Source organism: Macrotis lagotis, chromosome 8, assembly GCF_037893015.1.
Source record: "Macrotis lagotis isolate mMagLag1 chromosome 8, bilby.v1.9.chrom.fasta, whole genome shotgun sequence".
Taxonomy (NCBI): Eukaryota; Metazoa; Chordata; class Mammalia; order Peramelemorphia; family Peramelidae; genus Macrotis; species Macrotis lagotis.
Window position 1 is genome coordinate 49559267 of NC_133665.1, and position 20479 is coordinate 49579745.

The following is a 20479-nucleotide window of genomic DNA, read 5'->3' on the forward strand; positions in this document are numbered from 1 at the left end:
TTTTTAATTTCAAACTTTATTAATAGCATATTGCATATCATTCAAATAGCAGAAGGAATAATCATAACAATATACATCCTCTACCAACTACTACATGAATACTTTAAAACTCTCAAAAATCCAGTTTTTGCTCACAAATATGACACGTACAAAATGTTGGTTTCAAGGAAACAATAAACCAAAATAGCATACCTCCAGTAAACTGTAGCAATTTTATTACAATATACTATTTTAGATGTTTTATCAAGCTAAGGGTGGGTGCAGTAGCTTGGTGAAGTGGTTCTGAAGACAACAATCATACGAAAGTATTGTTGGTGGAGCTATGAATTGGTTTAATTATTTTAGAAAGCTATTTATAATTATGCTAAGAAAGTGACTAAAATGTTCATACACTTTGTCCTGGAGATCCTACCAATAGATATATTTGCCAAGGTCTGTGATATATATATATTATACACACACACACACACCAAAATGCACATAGCAGCAACTTTTTGTGGTAATAACAAACTGGAAATAAAACTATTCATTAAGTGGGGGGGATGGCTAAACAAGTTGTGGGTATATAAACTTAATAGAATATTTTTCTATTATATAAAATAATGAATTTGAAGAATCCAGAGAAACCTAGGAAGTCACATAATGATGTAGAGTGAAGTAAGGAGAATCAGTAGAAAGAAAAATACACATTGACTACACAGTGTAAATGTAATGAATAATAAAATAATTAAAATGACTCCAAAACCTGCATCATTTCACTGGAAAGGTGGGAGGCTATTGGTGTAGAATGTAGCATATATTGTTAAACTTGATTAATATACTGGCTGGTTTTGTTAAAGTGCTATTTCTTTTCTTTTTCTTTGTTATAAATAAAGGTTTGGGGCAGCTGGGTGGTAGAGTGGATAGAGCACCGACCCTGGAGGCAGGAGGACCTGAATTCAAATATGGCCTTGCCTAACTGGAACTTGAGCAAGTCACTCAATCCCATTGCTTTGCAAAAACCAAAATAAATAAACAAACAAATAAATAAAAAGAGGCTCACTTAAGGAGGAATAGAGAAGTGGAATAGTTAGAATATATTCAGAAATGAATGGGATGGAAAAACAAAAGTCATCAGTAAGACTTTTAAAAAGTACAAAAAACATTGGAAGAAAAAAATGAAAGGAAGGCTGAGGCATGGACTCTGGGCTCCAATGTTACTCTTCCCAATAGGTCTCTAGGGGATCTTGACTGATCATTTCTAAAGGCAGCAGGGTATGATGAAAAGAACATCAGCACTGAAGTTAGAAGACATGGGTTCAAATACTATCTCTGACCTACCCTGTGTAACTTTTGGCAAGTTACACAGTCTTCCTGGGCCTTCAGTTTATTAATCTATAAAATGAAAAGGTTAGACTAGATGACCTCCAAGGTCCCTTCCAGTCCAGATCTAGGATCCTGTGATATCTTCACCTATCTCTTAAGTCCGTTCTTGCTCTTAATATTAAATTAAATAAATTAAGAGAATTAAATAAAACAACACATATAAACTTCTAATTCTTTTCCTCTGGTAGATCCAGTGGGACGTAATGGAAAGGCATCTGGACTTGGGAGTCAGAAGGTTCAAGGCTCTTTGCCATGACATAAGGCAAATGAACTTCATTTCCCTCATTTCATTTGTAAAATGAGAATAATATCTACCTTCTTATAGGGTTATTAGCAATAAAGTGCTTTGTAAATTTTAAAGCCAAGAGAAATATGAGCAACTGGTTCCAAATTTGTTTCCTAGTGCTGAGATACAATTTCTGACTTTATTTCTACATTTACATTTTGAATTCATCCCAAGAAAAAAAAGTCAAACAAGAGGTGCTGATATCACCCACTCCTCCAGAGAGGGTACTCTGACCAGTCTTACCTATTCCATGCTTTCTGAATTCTTTTACCACTCCTAGACTTAAGATGTATGCAACCTGTGTATCAACAGAGAAGTTTGAGGCTAGAATATCTCCGTCCTGTAGAGAATTGAAAAAGAAAAAAAAAAACTTAGGTTAATCCTGGAGGGAGACATTCAAATAATAGGAACTGGATGTGGAATAAGAAGAGACTGATAGTAACTGTAAAACTCTTGGCAAAAGCTTCAGTTTTCTCATCTATATATTAGGTATATTACTATTTGCACTACCCATCTTAAAGGAATGCTCTGAAAAAAAGTGCTTCGTAAATTGGAAAGAGCTCTACAGTCATGAAGTATGGCTACAACAACTCTAAATCACATTTCTTTGGTGCCTTAAGGATACAAAGTACTGACTTAGTGCAAACAGTATCATCCCCATTTTACAGAGAGGCAAACTTGGCCCCAGAAGGTCAAGTGACCTCTAGAATCACTAGAAAGTTCCAATATGGACCAGTGCCAGAATCTGAACCCAGGTCTTTCTCCTGGCTCCCAATGCTCTTCCCTGGACTCATGATACCTTTTATAGACTTATGAATCATACACAAGCGGTCTCTTGGAGTCAGAATCTAGACATTAAACTGGCACAACCAACATGACAATTCATTAGAGCAATCCTTGTGTTTGCTAGGAAAAGATGAATTCTTCCCTTTCCCTTTGAAACAGAAAAGTGTGGATAAGAAAATGCCAGTTATTTATTCTTGATTGTAAATAATTCAGATGAATATTGGATTCATTTATGACTTCATCTTATGATTAAAACCTATTCTGCATTCAAACTTGGAAGGACCAGAATGTTACACTGATATTCCTATTTCTTCAGTGTCTTACAGTTTAAATTCCTGGTCTTGCTCAGAAGGGATTTCATTTCAAAGATTGAGCCAACAGCAGAAGAGTACTGATTGGGAACATACAGAGGTTAGTTACAAGATGTGGTGAAGTATCTTGGATTTGTAGTGGGAGGATGCTTAGGTCCAGTTTTATAAATCACTAAACCTCACTAAGTCTTAATTTCCCACATGTACAATGGAAATAATGACACCTGCAAGATAAGATTCCTTGTTGCCATAAGGAAACACATTTATAGACCAAAAACACTATTTGGATGTAAGGTATTATTAGAGCATCTTTGAACCAACTACTATCCCTAGTAAAGAACAAATAATAGCTCTAGATCTCAAGATGTGAATTATTTAAAAAAGAAATAATATAAACAAATAACCAACATAGAAATACAATAATTACAAAAGTAAACACTAAAAGTTATGAAATGAATAGAAACATTTTATGTTCAGGTCGGAATGAAAACAGAATTTTATTTTTTTTGTTTTCCATTGTTTTTTGAATTTTACAATTTTTCCCCCAATCTCACTTCCCTCCCCCACCCCCCACAGAAGGCAGTCTGAGAGTCTTCATTGTTTCCAAACTATATATTGATTAAAATTGAATGTGTTGAGAGAGAAATCATATGCTTAAGGAAGAAATATAAAGTATAAGAGATAGCAAAATTACACATTAAGTTTTTTTTTAATTAAAGGTAATAGTCTTTGGTCTTTGCTCAAACTCCACAATTCTTTCTCCACATATAGATGGTATTCTCCCTTGCAGATACCCCAGATCTGTCCCTGATTGTTGCACTGATGAAATGCGCACGTCCATGCTATTAGGGTATACAACGTTCTTCTGGTTCTACTCATCCCTCTCAGCATCAGTTCATGCAAATCGTTCCAGGCTTCTCTGAATTCCCATCCCTCCTGGTTTCTAATAGAACAATAGTGTTCCATAACATAGATATACCACAATTTGTTCAGCCATTCCCCAATTGATGGACATTCACTCAATTTCCAATTCTTTGCCACCACAAACAAGGGGGCTATGAATATTTTTGTACAAGTGATGTTTTTACCCTTTCTCATGATCTCTTCAGGGTCTAGATCCAGTAGTGATATTGCTGGATCAAAGGGTATGCACATTTTTATTGAACTTTGGGCATAATTACAGACTGCTCTCCAGAAAGGCTGAATGAGTTCACAGCTCCACCAACAATGCATTAGTGTCCCAGATCCCTTCCAGCATCAATCATTGTCTTTTTTGGTTATATTGGTCAGTCTGAGAGGTGTGAGATGGTACCTCAGAGATGCTTTAACTTGCATTTCTCTAATAATTAATGATTTAGAGCAATTTTTCATATGACTATGGATTGCTTCGATTTCCTCATCTGTAAATTGACTTTGCATATCCTTTGACCATTTATCAATTGGGGAATGGCTTGTTTTTTTTGAAAATTTGACTCAGTTCTCTGTATATTTTAGAAATGAGTCCTTTTGTCAGAAATACTAGTTGTAAAAACTGTTTCCCAATTACGACATTTCTTTTGATCTTGGTTACAGTGGTTTTGTCTGTGCATAAGTTTTTTAATTTAATGTAATCAAAATTATCTAGTTTGTTTTTAATGATGTTCTCCATCTCTTCCTTGGTCATAAACTGCTTCCCTTTCCATAGATTTGGCAGGTAAACTATTCCTTGATCTCCTAGTTTGCTTATGTCTAGATCTTGTACCCATTTTGATCTTATCTTGGTATAGGGTGTGAGATGTTGAGCTAATCCAAGTTTCTGCCATACTAACCTCCAATTTTCCCAAGAGTTTTTATCTCAGAAGCTGGACTCTTTGGATTTATCAAACAGCAGATTATTATAATCATTTCCTGTTATCTCTTTTGCACCTAGTCTATTCCACTGATCTGCCATTCTATTTCTTGGTCAATACCAGACAGTTTTGATGACTGGTGTTTTATTTTATTTTTATTTTTATTTAGATTTTTCAAGGCAATGGGGTTAAGTGGCTTGCCCAAGGCCACACAGCTAGGTAATTATTAAGTGTCTGAGGTCAGATTTGAACCCAGGTACTCCTGACTCCAAGGCCGGTGCTCTATTCACAGTGCCACCTAGCCGCCCTTGACTGGTGTTTTATTATATAATTTTAGATCTGGTAGGGCTAAGTCACCTCCTTTTGCACTTTTTTTCATTAAATCCCTGGAAATTCTTGACTTTCTATTTCTCCATATGAAAACAGAATTTTAAAATGAAAAATTTTTAAAAAACAAATAAGGTGGAGAGCAATTTGGAATTATGCCTAAAGAGCAATAAAAATGTGCATACCCTTTGATTCAGCAATACCTCTACTGAGTCTAGACCCTGAAGAGATCATGAAAAAGGATAAAAACATCACTTGTACCAAAATATTCATAGTTTTAGCTCCATTTGTACTGTCAAAGAATTAGAAATTGAGGGATGTCCATCAATTAGGGAATGGCTGAACAAATTGTGATATATGAATGTGATGAACACTAATGTTCCATTAAAATCAGGAGAGATGAGATTTCAGAGAAACCTGGAAAGACTTGCATGAATTGATGCTGAGTGAGATGAGCAGAACCAGAAGAGAACACTGTACACCCTAACAGCAACATAGGAGTGATGATCAACCTTAATGGATTTGCTCACTCCATCAGTGCAATAATCAGGGACAATTTTAGAGTATTTAGTAAGGGAGAATATCATCTGTATTCAGAGAAAGAACTATGGAGTTTAAACAAAGACCAAAGATTATTACCTTCAATTTTTTAAAAAGTTGTCTTATGTACTACATAATTTTGCTATTACTAATATTTTATTTCTTCCTCAAGGTTAAATTTTTGCTTTTTCTTTTTTTAAAATTTTATTTAAGGCAATGGGATTAAGTGACTTGTCCAAGGTCACACAGCTAGGTAATTATTAGGTGTCTAAGGCTGGATTTGAACTCAGGTCCTCCTGACTCCAAGGATGGTGCTCTATCCACTGCACCATCCAGCTGCCCCCAAGAATATGCTTTTTTTCTCAGCACATTCAATTTTGATCAATGTATATCATGGAAACAATGTAAAGATTTATCAGATTGCCTTCTGCTGAGGAAAAGGGGGGGAAGGAAAGGAGGGTGGGTGAAAAATTGTAAAATTCAAAACCTTACAAAAAAATAATTGGTAGAAACTACAATTGTATATAATTGGAAAACAAATATTTATAAAATTAAAAAAAAACAAATAAGGACAACAAATAAAATCTTCCCAGAGGGCCTAGACTCTGGGCTTCAATATGTCAGATAATAAAGTTAATATGATGGACAGAATAAAAGAGTTCAATTCAAGAGGCAAAATCACAAAAAATTTCAAGTCTTGAAAACATCACTGTCATTTCTAGTACATCATAACTGCTAAGACTCTGGCATCAAGAAACATACAGATACAGACACACATAAATACCTAAGCTGTCACTAGCATCTGCTGAGTCTAAAACAGGAAAAAAAATTTTATATCAAATTCTGTAAGTTCTAATCTGATTCTACCAACCAAGGGGGCCAATTGCAACAACCAAAAAGGCAAACAATGACTGCTGAAATCTCTTCTGACCCTGTCAATACAAAGATAGGAAAGGGGGAAAAAAAAAATCAACATTTTTCCTTTTGACATTTCTGACTTTAACTGAAATCTTCTTTCTATGCATGGGTGGGTGTGAGGGTGTGTGTGTGTACCTGTGGGTGTGAATGAATTTGTATATGTGTGCTCACTTCTGTAGCCCACTGCCACAAAAGCTCTAACTCTGGTAGGTCCAAACAAACTGGAAAAGCTTCAAATATGGATTAGCAATAGATTGTTTAATCTTTTATCTAAGAGCTAGTTCAGCTAAGAGCCAAGACTAATCACAGCTGGTTGGCCACCAGGTGATGAAGTACTTCTAAGCAGAGCAGCTCATAGCAGCTTTGTTTACTAAGAGAACTTCCAACTCCATGCTCTCCCATTACTGGACAAAACAGAATATATGAGGGTCTTCTACTTACCTCTTTATGTACCTTTGTCCTACTTTTTATTTCAGCAACTATCATACCCACAATGGCTCCTCTGTAAGTTGCAGCAAGGGAAAAAAATTTCTTATTTGAAGTGATGTCACGATACCATGAGTCAGGGTATCTAGAGAAAGAATTAACCAAAGAGATGAATGGTGCTGACAGAACTGTTCCAGGACTATAACTGGCTTGTGCATCTGCTTGCCACAGGTATCTTCCCACTCCAGTTCGCCAACCACTCAGCTGCCAAAGTGATTTTCCTAAAGTATAGGTCATACCCCCAGACAATAATCACCAGTGGCTCCTAAAATGAATCCTCTGTTCAACTTTTAGAGTCCTCCATAAACTACCATCCTCCCCACTTTTGTTCTCCCCTCTCCTCTGCAGACTCCTTGCTATGCCTCACACAAGATGCACCATCTACCGTCCTGGGGTATTTTCAATGGTTCTCTCTCTCTCTCATATACCTGGAATTTTCTCCTTATTCTTTTACTTCTGGCTAAAATCTCATGGTATACAAGAAGTCTTTTTGTCTTTCCTTTGGAATGATTTCCAGTTCATCTTGACTCTCTCTCATTTGTACAGAATTTGCATTGCTGTGTCCTCCAATAGACTATCAGCTACTTGATAGCCTGTTTTTACCTTTTTTGATATCCCCATTACTTAGCACCGTGTCTGGCCATAGTAGATTTTAAGGTCACATACAGCATGTTTATTAGGGGAAATAAGCTATTTTTCCTCCCAACTACTTATAAATAAGCATTATGCTGAGTTACCAAATCTAGTTAAATTAGATGATTTTAAAGTGTTCACTCACTCCATACCTTAACACCCACTTTTTATCAGTGGGAGCTCAATTAATAATGTAGCTAATAATCTCTCTAAATACCAGCGCAATCTCTGTTACAATCCCTCCTTTTTCCTCCCTGTGTTATCAGACTTCCATCCAAAGATTTGTAATCTCACTGATGTGACTATTCCCTCCAACAATGCAAATGTCTCAGGCTTGGTGTGATTGTGGCACACCCCCTCTCCCAGAGGAGTTCACCCAACCTGAGATAACAAGGGCACCAGTGGATTTCTGGGAATGTGCACTAGGAGCTATTCCTTACTTTCAACACAGGCCCAGTTCATTTTGTTCTTTACACATCTTGGGGAGGAGTGACACCCTTTCTCCAGTTCTTCTCTTAATTTTTTTTATTTGTAATATATCACAGCCTGCTCAATTCTACTCTGTATGTGTTTTCCACTGCATTCTGTGAGTAAGATTCACTTTTATTCTTTGGATACTGTAACATTAACCCGAAGTCATATAACACTGTATTACATGAGTGTAATGGAAAATTACTGAACAGCAAAAAACATTGTTCCTGAAGGAATCCGAGAAGTGTAGGAAGACTTCTATGAAATGACATAGAATGAAGAAAATATCAGGAAGCAACAAATGACTACAACAGTATAAATGAAAGAGCAACAAAACTATAATGACCAAGCTTGGCCCTCAAAGAAAAGATGAAAAAACACCTCTTTTTGAAGAGGTGGGGACTAGGGTACCATCAAACTCATTCATGTGTTGCCAAACTGCCCTTTTTTTTTTCTCTTTTAGTCTTTGTTATATGGGATGTTATATGCAGGGGAGCAGCAATGAATTATATTAGTATTTTTTTAAAAGGTGGGCTTCTGTTTCTCGGAGCACTTTGGGATCATTAAAGAAATTATGCAATTTTCTAAACACATTCTAACCTATTTCTCCCTCCTGTTTAAATATGTCCATTTGCACTATCTGTCCAAGATTCATCTAACATAACATACAACACAAACAACATGTACTCACCCCCCCCAAGCACCCCCCCCCCACCCCCCACCACACTAATGTAACAAACACTAAAGGCTATCTACTGAGCTTCACTTCATAATCTGGACCACAGGTCCTCTTTCCTCACTTGTTTATATGATCAGGCCATATTCTTTCAAGCAGTTACAGATCTGGTGTGGGAGGCTCTGCAATGTTTTAAAGTTTCATACAACCAGAAAAATGTCTACAAATAGGAGCATCTATAGGTAATCTCTTTCATCTATTTGGACTCTAGGAAGTTTCTTTTCCAGGACTAAAACTGGAGAACACCTTTGTCTTCCCTTAGTCAAAACTTTCCTGATATTAATGATTGGGGGCAGGGGTTTGTCACTGAATAAGGTTCTATCTTATTAAAGTTTTTGTGGAGCCTTGACCAATTTTGCTATATGCATAAAAGATATCTATTTGAAGAATCTTTACAGTAATAATTTTACTTTATTAAAGTAAATGCTTTTTAAAATAATAAACAATCAGCACAACAGGATCTTCAAGTCTCTTAGTAAATTGTGTAATAGGACAGATATATTCTTTAATGCAATAGTTCAGGTATGTTTTAGATACTGTTACTATTGTTGTTCAGTCATTTCAAATGGGTTCAATTCTTTGTGATCCTATTTGAGGTTTTCTTGATAAAGATACTAGAATAGTTTACCATTTCATTTCATCTCATTATAAAAACTAGAAGACTGAAGCAAATAGATTTATGTTATTTGTTCAGGGTCAAACAGTGAATGTCTGAGGTTGGATTTGAACTTGAGTTTTTCCTGCCTCCACAGGAACTCTATACACTTAGCTGCTTCCTCTCCTTACTATTTCCGACTTCTTTTGTGTGCTGTTCTCTCCCTTTAGCTCCTTGAGTGCAAGGACTATCTTCTTCTATATATTTATACCCCCAGGATTTGGCACAGTGATGATCACAAAGTGGTGAAGTTTAATGACTACTAACTCTACTCAACACCCAACTTTTCAAGAGACTTCTCCAAGGATTTTAAAAAGAGCTTTAGAGATATATTATTTCTCAATATATTCAATTTTACTTAGAGAGAGGTTTTATAAATATTTTTCCACATAGCATATACTCAAGTTTTGCCATGTATATAATTCTGGATTCATATCTGGTCCTCTTCAAATCATCCTTCACAAAGTTGCCAGATTAGTCTGGCAGAGGCCTGATTATGTCATCTCACTGTCAGAACTCTCCAGACTCCTTGTCTCTTGAATATAACAGATATAACAGATAATATTCATGGTCAGTCCCATAACAGTAGTGCACAATCTTTCTGGTTTTATCTTACACAATTTTGTTCCTCCAAATTGCACTATTCACTGTCTTCCACCTGTACAGGTAAAGGTTTTCCACCTGTAAAGGCTTTTAGTCTCTATATTGCTAATCCCAGGATACCCTCCCTTCTCTGTCTTTGCCTACTGAAAACCTACTCACTGTACAAGGCCCAGTTCAAATGTCACTTTGTCAACTCTTATCTAATGCTTTACTCACATCTTTTATATACTTCTCATTTATTAATCTATCTCATAGTCATATGCATATGTGCGCTATCTCCCCTAAAAGAAAGTAAACTCCAGGAGACCAGAGATTTCGTCTCATCTATCCTTCCTATCTCCTCAGCTACCAGTCCAGTGTTTTCTACACAGCAGGCACTTAATTATGGTTTTTCTTGAATTTAATGGAGAACATGCCATTACATCACCTCCTACCTTTGAGAAAGGCCTCTCTATTACTGTATCAGGTAATTAAAGCGTTTCTATACTTGTCACACCCTCCAGACCCAAAGTACATGGCTGCCATTACTTCTAAAGAATATGTCCCGGTACCAAAGGTACGGAAGAACTGCAGTTGAAAAAAAAATGCAAGCCTTGACATTTTTGGTCCTTTCCTAAAGAATATGTTCTTTTTACAAAACAGCTGACAAAGACTTTATGATTTTTCATTGGATTTTGTTGGATAAATTTGCTGCTGAAACCTGTCCCAAATTTGTCCAGTTAATTTTCTGTTAAAAGTTAGGGACCCAAGAGCCAGATATTGAATTATAGCTATTGGTCTCTGAATCTTTCCCCCAAATAGGTTATGGTTTAGTTGTAAGCAGGACTGTAAGAGAGAAAGTCTTGGATATGTACTCTGAGGACCTGGATTCAAGTCCAACTCAGTTGTGTCCTGGAGCTGTACCATCAGCACCACAGTGGTAGGGGGAGAAGGAAAACTGATAATGAGAAGCAAGAAGCAGACTGTCCTTTATCTAGATGAACTGTAAGGAGTGACATAAGAGAGCTTTACAAGCCTGCTGCATCTTTAGAGGACTGTGTGAAAGGACCATATAAAAACAGTGCAACACTGAAGAACTGGGAAGCAGGCATGGGTACACACCCTCTCAAGGAAGGGAGTTGAGCTATCTAAGGAATGTGAGTGGAGAGTGAGACAGAGACAAGGAAAGGTTTCAGAAAGTTACTGGAAAGAGATGGTTCAGAGACTGCTTCAGTGTCTTCAACCTAACATTGTAGCTAGCCTGCAACAAGCCAGCCTGTGTGACAACCCCAGGTATAACTCAAACTCTTCAGACTCTGTGGACACAACACCTGGGGTCCAGCCTACCCGCCTCTTTCAATCTGGGCTTGACTTCAGTCAGGGGCCCTGATAGTATAATTTGGGAAAAAGTATCTCTCTTAGGAAACACAATATAGTATAGTGAAACAGGCAACAAGGGAAAGATGACAAACATTTATTGAGCACCTGTTGTGTACTAAATACTAAGGTCATTCTCAAAAGAAGAGTGAACTGGGGATTAGGAAAACTGATGATAATGATGTTTATCCTTCATTCTCAAGGAAGCCCATGACATCAGGGAGGTCATGCCATGACAAGCACATGAATTGGATTTGGTGAGGGGCGGGTGCTGTGCTGAGTCACCAACCTCACTTTCTTCTCCAGAATCATCTGTATTAAGTGACCAGATATAAATTAGGATGGCCCTGGATGTGTGACTGTTAAGGTTAAGTAACTTGCCCAAGGTCACATGGCTAGTAAGTGGCAAATGTCTGAGGTTGGATTCAAACTCCCATCCTCGTGACTCCAAGGTCAGTATTCTACCCATTGTCCCGTCTACTTGCCTCTATCAGGAAAACTAGTCTCAGTTCTGCCACTAACTAGTTAGGAATAAATCACTTCTTCAGAACTCAATTTTTCCTTCTGAAAAATGACAGATCAGATTAGATCAGGGGTTCTTAACTTTGGGTCTCTGAACTTGTTTTTTGCTTTAAAAAATATAAATATTTTGACAACTACAAGTCAACATGGTTTTCTTCGTAATCATCCAGATTTTCTTTTTTGACATTTTCAAACACTATTCTGAGAAGAGGTTCATAGGTCTCAGTCTACCAGCTTGCCAAACAGCCTAGGACCCAAAACAGGTCAAGAACTTCTGAACTAGGTGATCAATAAGGTCCCTTCTGGCCCAGATGTTCTTTGCTCTTCAATCTAAGGACAGTTATAGTGTTGGGTGTCTCCCAAATTTCTCCTAATTTAAAGACCCAAAGAATGGGGTTATAAATTCAGATTTTACTTACTCAATTGGGAACCAGTCACCACAGAGCTGCTTCACTGTGTCTATGTCATCGTGGCAAAGAAGACGTAGGTTTACCTCACTAAGTGCACTGGAAGGCACTTCCTCTGTCATTCACGCCTGGAATTAAAGGGCAATACATTAGGAAGGGGAGAACCTAGTCCAAAATATGCTACTTGACTCTTCTCTACATCCTGTTTAATTTAACAATTTTTTAAACAGCTTCATATCTATCTATCCCTTTCAATTACCCTGAGAAATAGACAGGATGAATATCATCTCCATTTTACAGATGAGGAAACTGAGCTTTGGACAGAAATTGTCCAGTCACAAAGCCAGTTAGTGGTAGAAACTGGAATTAGAATCCTGGTCTTCTGCCTCCTAGGACCTGATTGTGGTTTTTTTCACTGTTATAGGGTTGGGAACAATGGTCAAAATCATCACATCTTTTGAGTGAGTTTATTTACCCAAACAAAAGCCTTGACTAGCATTAGCTCATATTTTTTACATAGCATACTGGTATGAATAAAGACTATATACCCCATCACCCCTGCCAAGACTGGTTTACCTAAAACTTGAGAGTGCCCTAGAAACATTATATATGTGTGTGTGTGATACACAAATATACACACAATACTGACACGTGGTTAGGCACTTAATAAATACTCTAAATACAATGAATGCTCTTAAAGTGTATATTTATATACATATTTTTCTTTCATAATGTTCTCATTTTGCAGGTGTGGTTTTTATTTACCATTGTCAATATGGTCCTCCTGAAACTTCCTGTTGTAGAATAAACCCTGATGAGTTTAAGTCACCTTAAGATCCACTTCTAATCTAGTTCTATTTTATAAAAAGATTAATAAAATGAACACTACAAAGCTACCTAAGTTGTTCCCCATCAAACAAAGCAGCCAAGTAAACTAACGTTCACTAAACTCCAATGCTGAGACCCTGCTAAAGGAGGATTTTTATCTGAGACCTAAAGGAAGACAGGCAAGGCAAGAGATGAAATATCTTATGTGGGGAACAGTAAAGAGTCAGGGGCCATCAGAGCATCATATGTATGTGGAATATAACTATAATGAGGAAGCACAAGGGGAGAAATGACCAACTACTTCATTAAAAAGAAAAGAAAAAAATCCCAGCAACACAGTCCTACAGCTCTTCCATTTCCTTACAAAAATTTTAAGATGCAAGGGCACAAGGAAAGAGTCCTGTGGCCCAATTTAAGTAAAATATTCAATTTCATTTCACAAACATTCCACAAACCATTCTTCAATGTTTACTGAACCTTTCTTTAGGGTAGCATAGCATCTAATAAGCTTCAAAATGAGAAACATTTGAGAACAAAATGGGTTCTGTGCTCACTTCTTTCAACTCTGTACTTAACAGCGTGGGGGTATTAAGGCTTCTCCTTTACTTCCTTCCTAGAGGTATGGACAAATACCTAGATTGCAGGACAAAAGATCTGAGATTTGCATTCAGACTTTGCTATTTTCTAATTTCGGTCCTTGGACATGTGGGACACTAGTCCATTTCTGAGCCTCCATTTCCTCATCTGTAAAATGGAAATAATAATACCTGCATTCAAATTTTTATCATATGTAAAAATCTTTGCAAATCAAAGTATTATATCAGGGGTTGTTATTATTTCCTGTGAAAACTACATCTCCACTAGACAACTTTTTTTCTTTTCTTCTCTCTTTATATCATCACCACCACCAAAAAGACAACCAATGAGACCCTCATCCCTAAGAACTGGTTAATCTTTATATGCCACTATCATGAGGATGTCATTTCTCCTTCTATTGATAATCTCATTACTGCTGACCAGGCTGATATTATTCTTTTCCATAAGCTCAAACACACTAGCCTAAATTCTCATCTTTCCCCTTCAGGTTTACATAATTGATGTGTTTAGAGCTTATGATTCAATTGATTTGGAAATTTATAAAGTTTTCTGAAGATGAAAAGAAATTGCCACCATTCAAATAAATTCCCCTCTAGAAGCTACTCCTGTTATTATTACTCGGAGTTATCATGGTCTTAAAAAAACACAAAAGTGTCTTAAGGATAAGCTTTCAGATTCTGCCAACCTAATTTATATAAGTCAACAGCTATTCTTCATTATCATTCAGTTGCCAGTGGTCCTCACCACAAATCCTTTGCCTATTAGGTCAGTTAAAAAAAACAATCAAGACTGGACTCAGGCTGTCCTTATTTCTGGACATTAATACAGCCTAAGTTCATAGCCACTGTTGGCTCACATTTGTCTCTCAATCTATTAAAACCTTCCAATCTCCTTCACCACCTAGCTGCAAACTCTTATTTGTCCTTGTGAAGTTGATCTTTTGAACACAAAGTATAAGACTTTAATGAATTCTTATTAAATTTCATCTTATTAGAATTATTAGCATGCCATTTTAATGTGCAGAAGTTGTGTTCAATCCTGACTGTCCTCTGCAGTGTTAGCTAACCCTCCTACCTTGTCACATGCAATCCAGTTAGCATGCCATCCATGCTTTTGTCCAAATCACTGATAACAGTGTAACAGAACAGTGCAGGCTAACTCCTGGGGCATACCACCCCATAGAAGGCCAAGAAAGGCTTTTTGACAACTCAAACTGTCCAAAAGCAAAATGGGTTGCCTTCCTGAGTAATGGGCAAGACTTCCTTGAAGTTAAAGATTCAAAAAGTATCTAGATGACCTCCTGCTGGGGTAGAGTAATAATAACTAACATTTATAAAGCTCTTTCTATTTGCAAGACATTATGTAAGGGACTTTATAATTATTTCAATTGAACCCACTTGATATTTTAGTCTAGAATCTTGTTCCCAATATGGGTTGAATGAGTCCTTTAAGATTCTACTCCACTGATTAGAGTTTGAGATTCTAGGATTTACAAATCATTCTCTCTCATTTGATTCTTACCATATCCCTGTGGAGTGGAAAGTGAACAATTATCCTAAAAAAGGTTTCATAAAAGTATTTATTTACACTTCAAGACAGATCCTACAATTCCAAACCTAGTCTTCCTTCCACTATATTAGAAGATTAAAACTTTTACTTTGCTATAAAATTTTATCTGGGGTGGTTGACTGCTTCCTCAAGGAAGCAGGCCCTGTATATTACCTCAGGTTGTAAGTGCCTCCCAACTTCTCTTCTTGCTTCCAGGATCACCCCTCTCCAATCTACCATTAATAAAGTAGAATGGATTCTAATCACATTGCTCTTAGGCTTGTAATCTCAGAATCCTGCCTCTCCTTCAATACATATCCAATAAATTATCAAATCCTATTCGTTCAAGAGGGCAACATCATGTACCAGAAAGAGTAAGGAAAATCTAGAAAGACCTAGGATCGCCTAATCCTTCTTCACCCACCTAGTTGCTCTCCTTGGTCTTCTATTGAGCACCCAAGAACCTCATCATCCCACAAGATCTCACCAGACTCCTAGGTATTCACATTTTGTCAGAATCCTCAGCCTCTCTGATTGGAGAGCAAGATGAAGAGCTCCTCCAAGAACCTCCAGTTAAGTTGAGAGAGTACCAAAGTCAATCACATCTTCATGTCCCACCCATCATGGTGACAACATGCCCCTATACCAGGTACTTCTCTCCTCTTTTTTCAGTTTCCTTTCTGTGTTGTCTTTCTCCAACAGATTTTAATTTCCTTCAGGGTAAGGGTTTTATTTTTTTAATATTTTAAACTAAAAGCTTAACACAGTACATTGCACATAGTAAGTGCTTAATCAATGTTTATTAACTGATTCGCTGTCAATTTGCTGTGTGATCATAGGCAAATCATTAAACATCTCTAGCTCTCAGTTTTCTAGTCTTTAATGCAGAGATTATTTAAAAAAAAACAACCCCCTTATCATGTCACATGGTCATGTGAAGACTCAAATGCAAACTTTAAAGTTAGAAAAATGTCTGCTATTTTTATAATTGTACCTCCTATAATTTCTCTTGCATCTATCCTCCTTCCATTGCAGTCACCTTTCTTCATTCAGGTCTCATCTATTCTTGCCCAGACTTTGGAAAGGACCTTATTTCTAGTATCCTCTCTATCTAGGCCATTTTTACTGAAGCTACAGGAGTTATTCACTCTTCTGATTACATTACTCTTTTAGTAAAAACCTTCAGTCAGTTCCTACTTCCTACAGAGTAAAGTACATATGCCCTATCTGGGCAATCAAGTTCTCTACATTCTGGGCTCAATCCACCTTTTCCCCTTTTAGTACAAACTCACATGAATATAGATTCAGAGAAGGAAGAGACCTAAAAGGTTATCTAGTCTAACACTCTTCTTTATGTAAAAGGAAACTGAGGGCCAGACAGAATTGGAAGCCAGGTCCTAAATGAACTCATCTAAAACTGCATTCATTCAATTATATTTCCCCTTAAACCATGGCTCCCTACCCCCTAACCCCTCTCCTAGTTTCCCAGTCCCTTTGGATCCCCCCATATCTCTCACCCCCATATCTGAACTATTGCCAGTCGAGATTAATTTCACCTTTTTTTAGCTGCACCTGCTGAATCTATCCTGTCCTTTCCTTTGCCCATTGCACTTGTTAGGTCCCACCTCACATATGGACTGATGCAATTGCCCATAGGGGTGTTCCTTGCCTCAAGCCTCTTCCTAACTCTGCCTAGCCTCCCTTCAGCTGTCAAAGTGACTTCCTAAAGCTCAGGTCTGACCATGTCACTCTCTACTCATTAAATTCCAGTGGCTCCCTATCACTTCCAAGATCAAATGCAAAATCATCTATTTGGTGTAGAATCTATCTCCTTTTGGGTCTTTTTGCACTTTTAATGTCTGACACTCTATTCTTCAATGCAGTGGCACTTGCTTTCTTGATGTTACTTGAACCAGACAATCCTTCTCTCAGTCTGGGCATTTTTTCTGGCTCTATACCTGGAATGCTCTCCCTCATCTCTGCTTCCTGGCTCTTTTCAAGTTCCAGCTAAAATCCTATCTTCTATAGGAAGTCTTTCCTGATCCCTCTTCATTCTAATGCCTTCCCTCTGCTGATTATCTAGTATAGAGTTTTTTTTATAAGATTGGGAAATCTCAGGAGCAGCTAGGTGGTGCAGTGGATAAAGCACCAGCCCTGGAGTCAGGAGTACCTGGGTTCAAATCCGGTCTCAAACACTTAATTGCCTAGCTGTATGGCTTTGGGCAAGTCACTTAACCTCATTTGCCTTGCAAAAACCTAAAAAATAAAAAAAAAATAAAAAATAGATTGGGAAATCTCTGAGGGCAGGAACTTTGGCCTTTTAGACTCTGTCCAGCACTTAGCACAAACATCCCTTATCAGAACTCATGTATTTTATTCTTCTCTTATGTGTATGTACAACAACAAGATGTATGAACAAGGCTCTCTACACAGTAGGTGCTTAATAAATGTTTAAGTCAAAGAAACATTGTTTTTATTAATTACAACAGGAATGATCATGTATTTCCAATTAATCAGCCAGTCCTTAGAGACTGATCTGTAAACAAGAATGCCATTTCTAAACAAAAAGTCTTTCTTTAGAAAGATGGATATACTAAGGGCTGAAATAAATATCCTAGAACTGGGGTTAGACAGTCTTATTAAGAATAACATCATTAAGGATGTTATTGATTGACTTCCCCACATAGATTATTTCCATTTCATGGAGTTCTTATATTTTTCTTTTGCAAGGCAGTCGGGTTAAGTGACTTGCTCAAAGCCACACAGCTAGGTAATTATTAAGTATCTGAGGCTGGATTTGAACTCAGGTCCTCCTGACTCCAGGGCTTGTGCTCTATACACTGCATCAACCAGCTGCCTCTTCATGGGGCTTTTGAATAAAAAATGTTCCATGCTTGAAATGCTCACCTCTCTCAACTCCACATCTTGAATCTCTTGTTCAAGTGCCACCTCCTATACCAGACCATTCTTGAGCCCTACCAGTTGTTGAAGGGCCATCCTCCTCTCCCTTATGTATAGATTTTATAAGTATTTGTATACCTGTTTTTCCCCCAGTAAAATGAAGGCTTCCTGAAGGCAGGGACTGTCTTTTGTCTTTTATCTCTACAGTCTTGATCAGTGTCTGGTATGCAATAGGTTCTGAATAAATTGTTGCTGAAACAATAAATTTGTACAGATTATTGTTTCCAGAGTGCTTTCCTCATAAAAAACTCTTTTAATACAATGTAAATATTATCATCCTCATTTTATTAATGAGACTAAATCTGAGAAACATTCTGAGACTTGTCCAAAATTACACAGCCAGTAAGTAACAAGTGTAGGATTTGAACCCAGGGTTTTTGACTTCAAGTCCTGAGCTCTATAATTTATCAGACTGCACTGTTGTATTTAAAATAAAAACTGGAATGGGGGAGGGAGGGGGCAGGAGGAAGGAGATAAGATTTAGCCTTGCTTTGGGAAAATATCCAAGAAAGGAAAATTGGAGAAAAGGAAAAAGAGGTCAAAACCTGAGTTTATTTTTATCTTGGAAAGGCAACAAGGGAAGGTGAAAGATTGCTGAGCTGGAGCCTTTCTTGAATTCATAATGTTCCAGTAGTTTCCAATTCTAACCACAGCCCCAGTGCAATATTCTGCAGGCCCAGTTCTCTCAGCAGGTTGTTCACATTAATCCCAGGAATTTTATCCTTTACTGGTGGTATATTTCCTTACTCATCAACTTAGAGGAAACTGAAACCCATGGGTTTGGACCCAGCAGGAAATAGCTACACACTTCTTTTAGTCTTGATATATCTCATATGCAGACAGCAACAAGAATTGCAACAAGGCTGCATCTCTGTAACAGGATCTGATCACTCTGTTTTGCTGGCCCAGTTGCTCTCTCCTCTTACAGAGTCCTACTACTACCAAGCCTTTGCTCATGTTATTATTCTCTATACCTAGAATAGTTCTTTTCCTCTGAGGACATTATCTCTATCTGCTAATAACCTATATCAACAATAATAAATTAGAATATGCTAATGCCAATTTAAGTGTCATTTCTTTCAGAATGTCCTCCTTGACATGCTCTCCACCATACATCCAAAATGAAAAGAAATAATTTCCCTCATCAGAACTCAGTGTATGTTAGACTCCTATTACGTATGTATGTATGGTAGGGTTCCTGGCCTTCGTTATCAAAGAAGACCAAAATGGCATCAGTATGTTAAGACAAATTACAGTGTGCCCTACTGTGGCTGATCAGACCACCACGAGCTTGCAATGCTCCACAACTGGTTGGGCACAAATAGACCAGTGCATACCATGATTTGAATCATTCTCAGGGAAAAGCAAATAAGGAGACAATTTAAAGTCAGGTAGTAGTCAAAATAGCAATCAGATGTTTTAGTTAGTTCACAAATTCAGTAAGCACAAACTCAGTAAGTAGGCTCTGAGCAGAATGTTTCAGTAGAGCACATTCATGCAAATAAAGTCTTAAAGAGTTACAGTGGTAATGTAATGTTATTTGGTGACAGCCAAGCACGTCCTGTTTTCTGAACTTTGTGAATAAAAACTTTTACTGCATCCTTGGGGTTATGTTCTCTTGACCTAAGGAAGTAGTAATTGTTCCATGTTCAATATACAAGAAAAACATTATGTTTTTTAAAAAAGTTATTTGTGGATCATCTTTCTCATCCCTATTAAAAGACTCAACATTTTCAGAGACCAGTTCTTTATTTAGACAACTGTCTTTGAACATTTAAAAATAGGAAAATGCCACATTTTACCAAGGGCCAGTCAAGGAGACAAAAAAGTGCCTGGTCTGTTGCAATTCCAAATTTGGTAAAAAATGCTCATGAAATTGATGACTAGTTATTACATCCTGAAAATTAACAGGGTTTGGGGAAGATTGCTAGAAAGGGAGTCAGAGGGTCTAGCACACAGAGTACTGAATTAGGAACTGAAAGACCAGGATTCTAATTCTAGCTCTGTTAATATAACTCGATGTAAGACTCTGGGCAAGTTCAGTTCTCAGGGCTTAAATTCTCATCTTGATGATCTCTACAAAGCAGAGTCATCTTTAGCTATTTATGATTCTGAACTATAATAGCTCATTAGAGAAGAGTTCAACAAGTAGAGCTCACAATCTGAGTAAAGGTGGGCCTTCAAGAGAGCAGAGGTTTGAAAAATCAACTCTAAGAAAAGGGTTTAGATAAAAGGTTAGTTTCAAGGGGTTGAAGTCTGGGAAAGAGCTCATCATAACAAGAAGAGGAATAAACAGACACTATGTCTTCCAGAG

The 20479-nt window shown here is 37.3% G+C and overlaps 1 protein-coding gene across 5 annotated transcripts in view; it reads right to left on the reverse strand.

The window, feature by feature from the left end:
* Positions 1–20479, reverse strand: part of NAA60 (N-alpha-acetyltransferase 60, NatF catalytic subunit) — a 49354-nt gene that overhangs the window by 10922 nt on the left and 17953 nt on the right. For 3 of the 5 annotated variants that reach the window (XM_074196875.1, XM_074196878.1, XM_074196874.1), the window contains 3 exons: positions 12244–12359; positions 6804–6933; positions 1895–1991 (listed from right to left, as the gene is read on the reverse strand). In XM_074196875.1, the coding sequence (XP_074052976.1) occupies positions 1895–1991; positions 6804–6933; positions 12244–12353 (337 nt within the window). In that variant the 5' untranslated portion in view covers positions 12354–12359. Of the gene's footprint in view, positions 1–1894; positions 1992–6803; positions 6934–12243; positions 12360–18243; positions 18358–20479 lie in introns of all 5 variants that reach the window. The other 2 variants (XM_074196877.1, XM_074196876.1) reach the window with 1 other exon arrangement.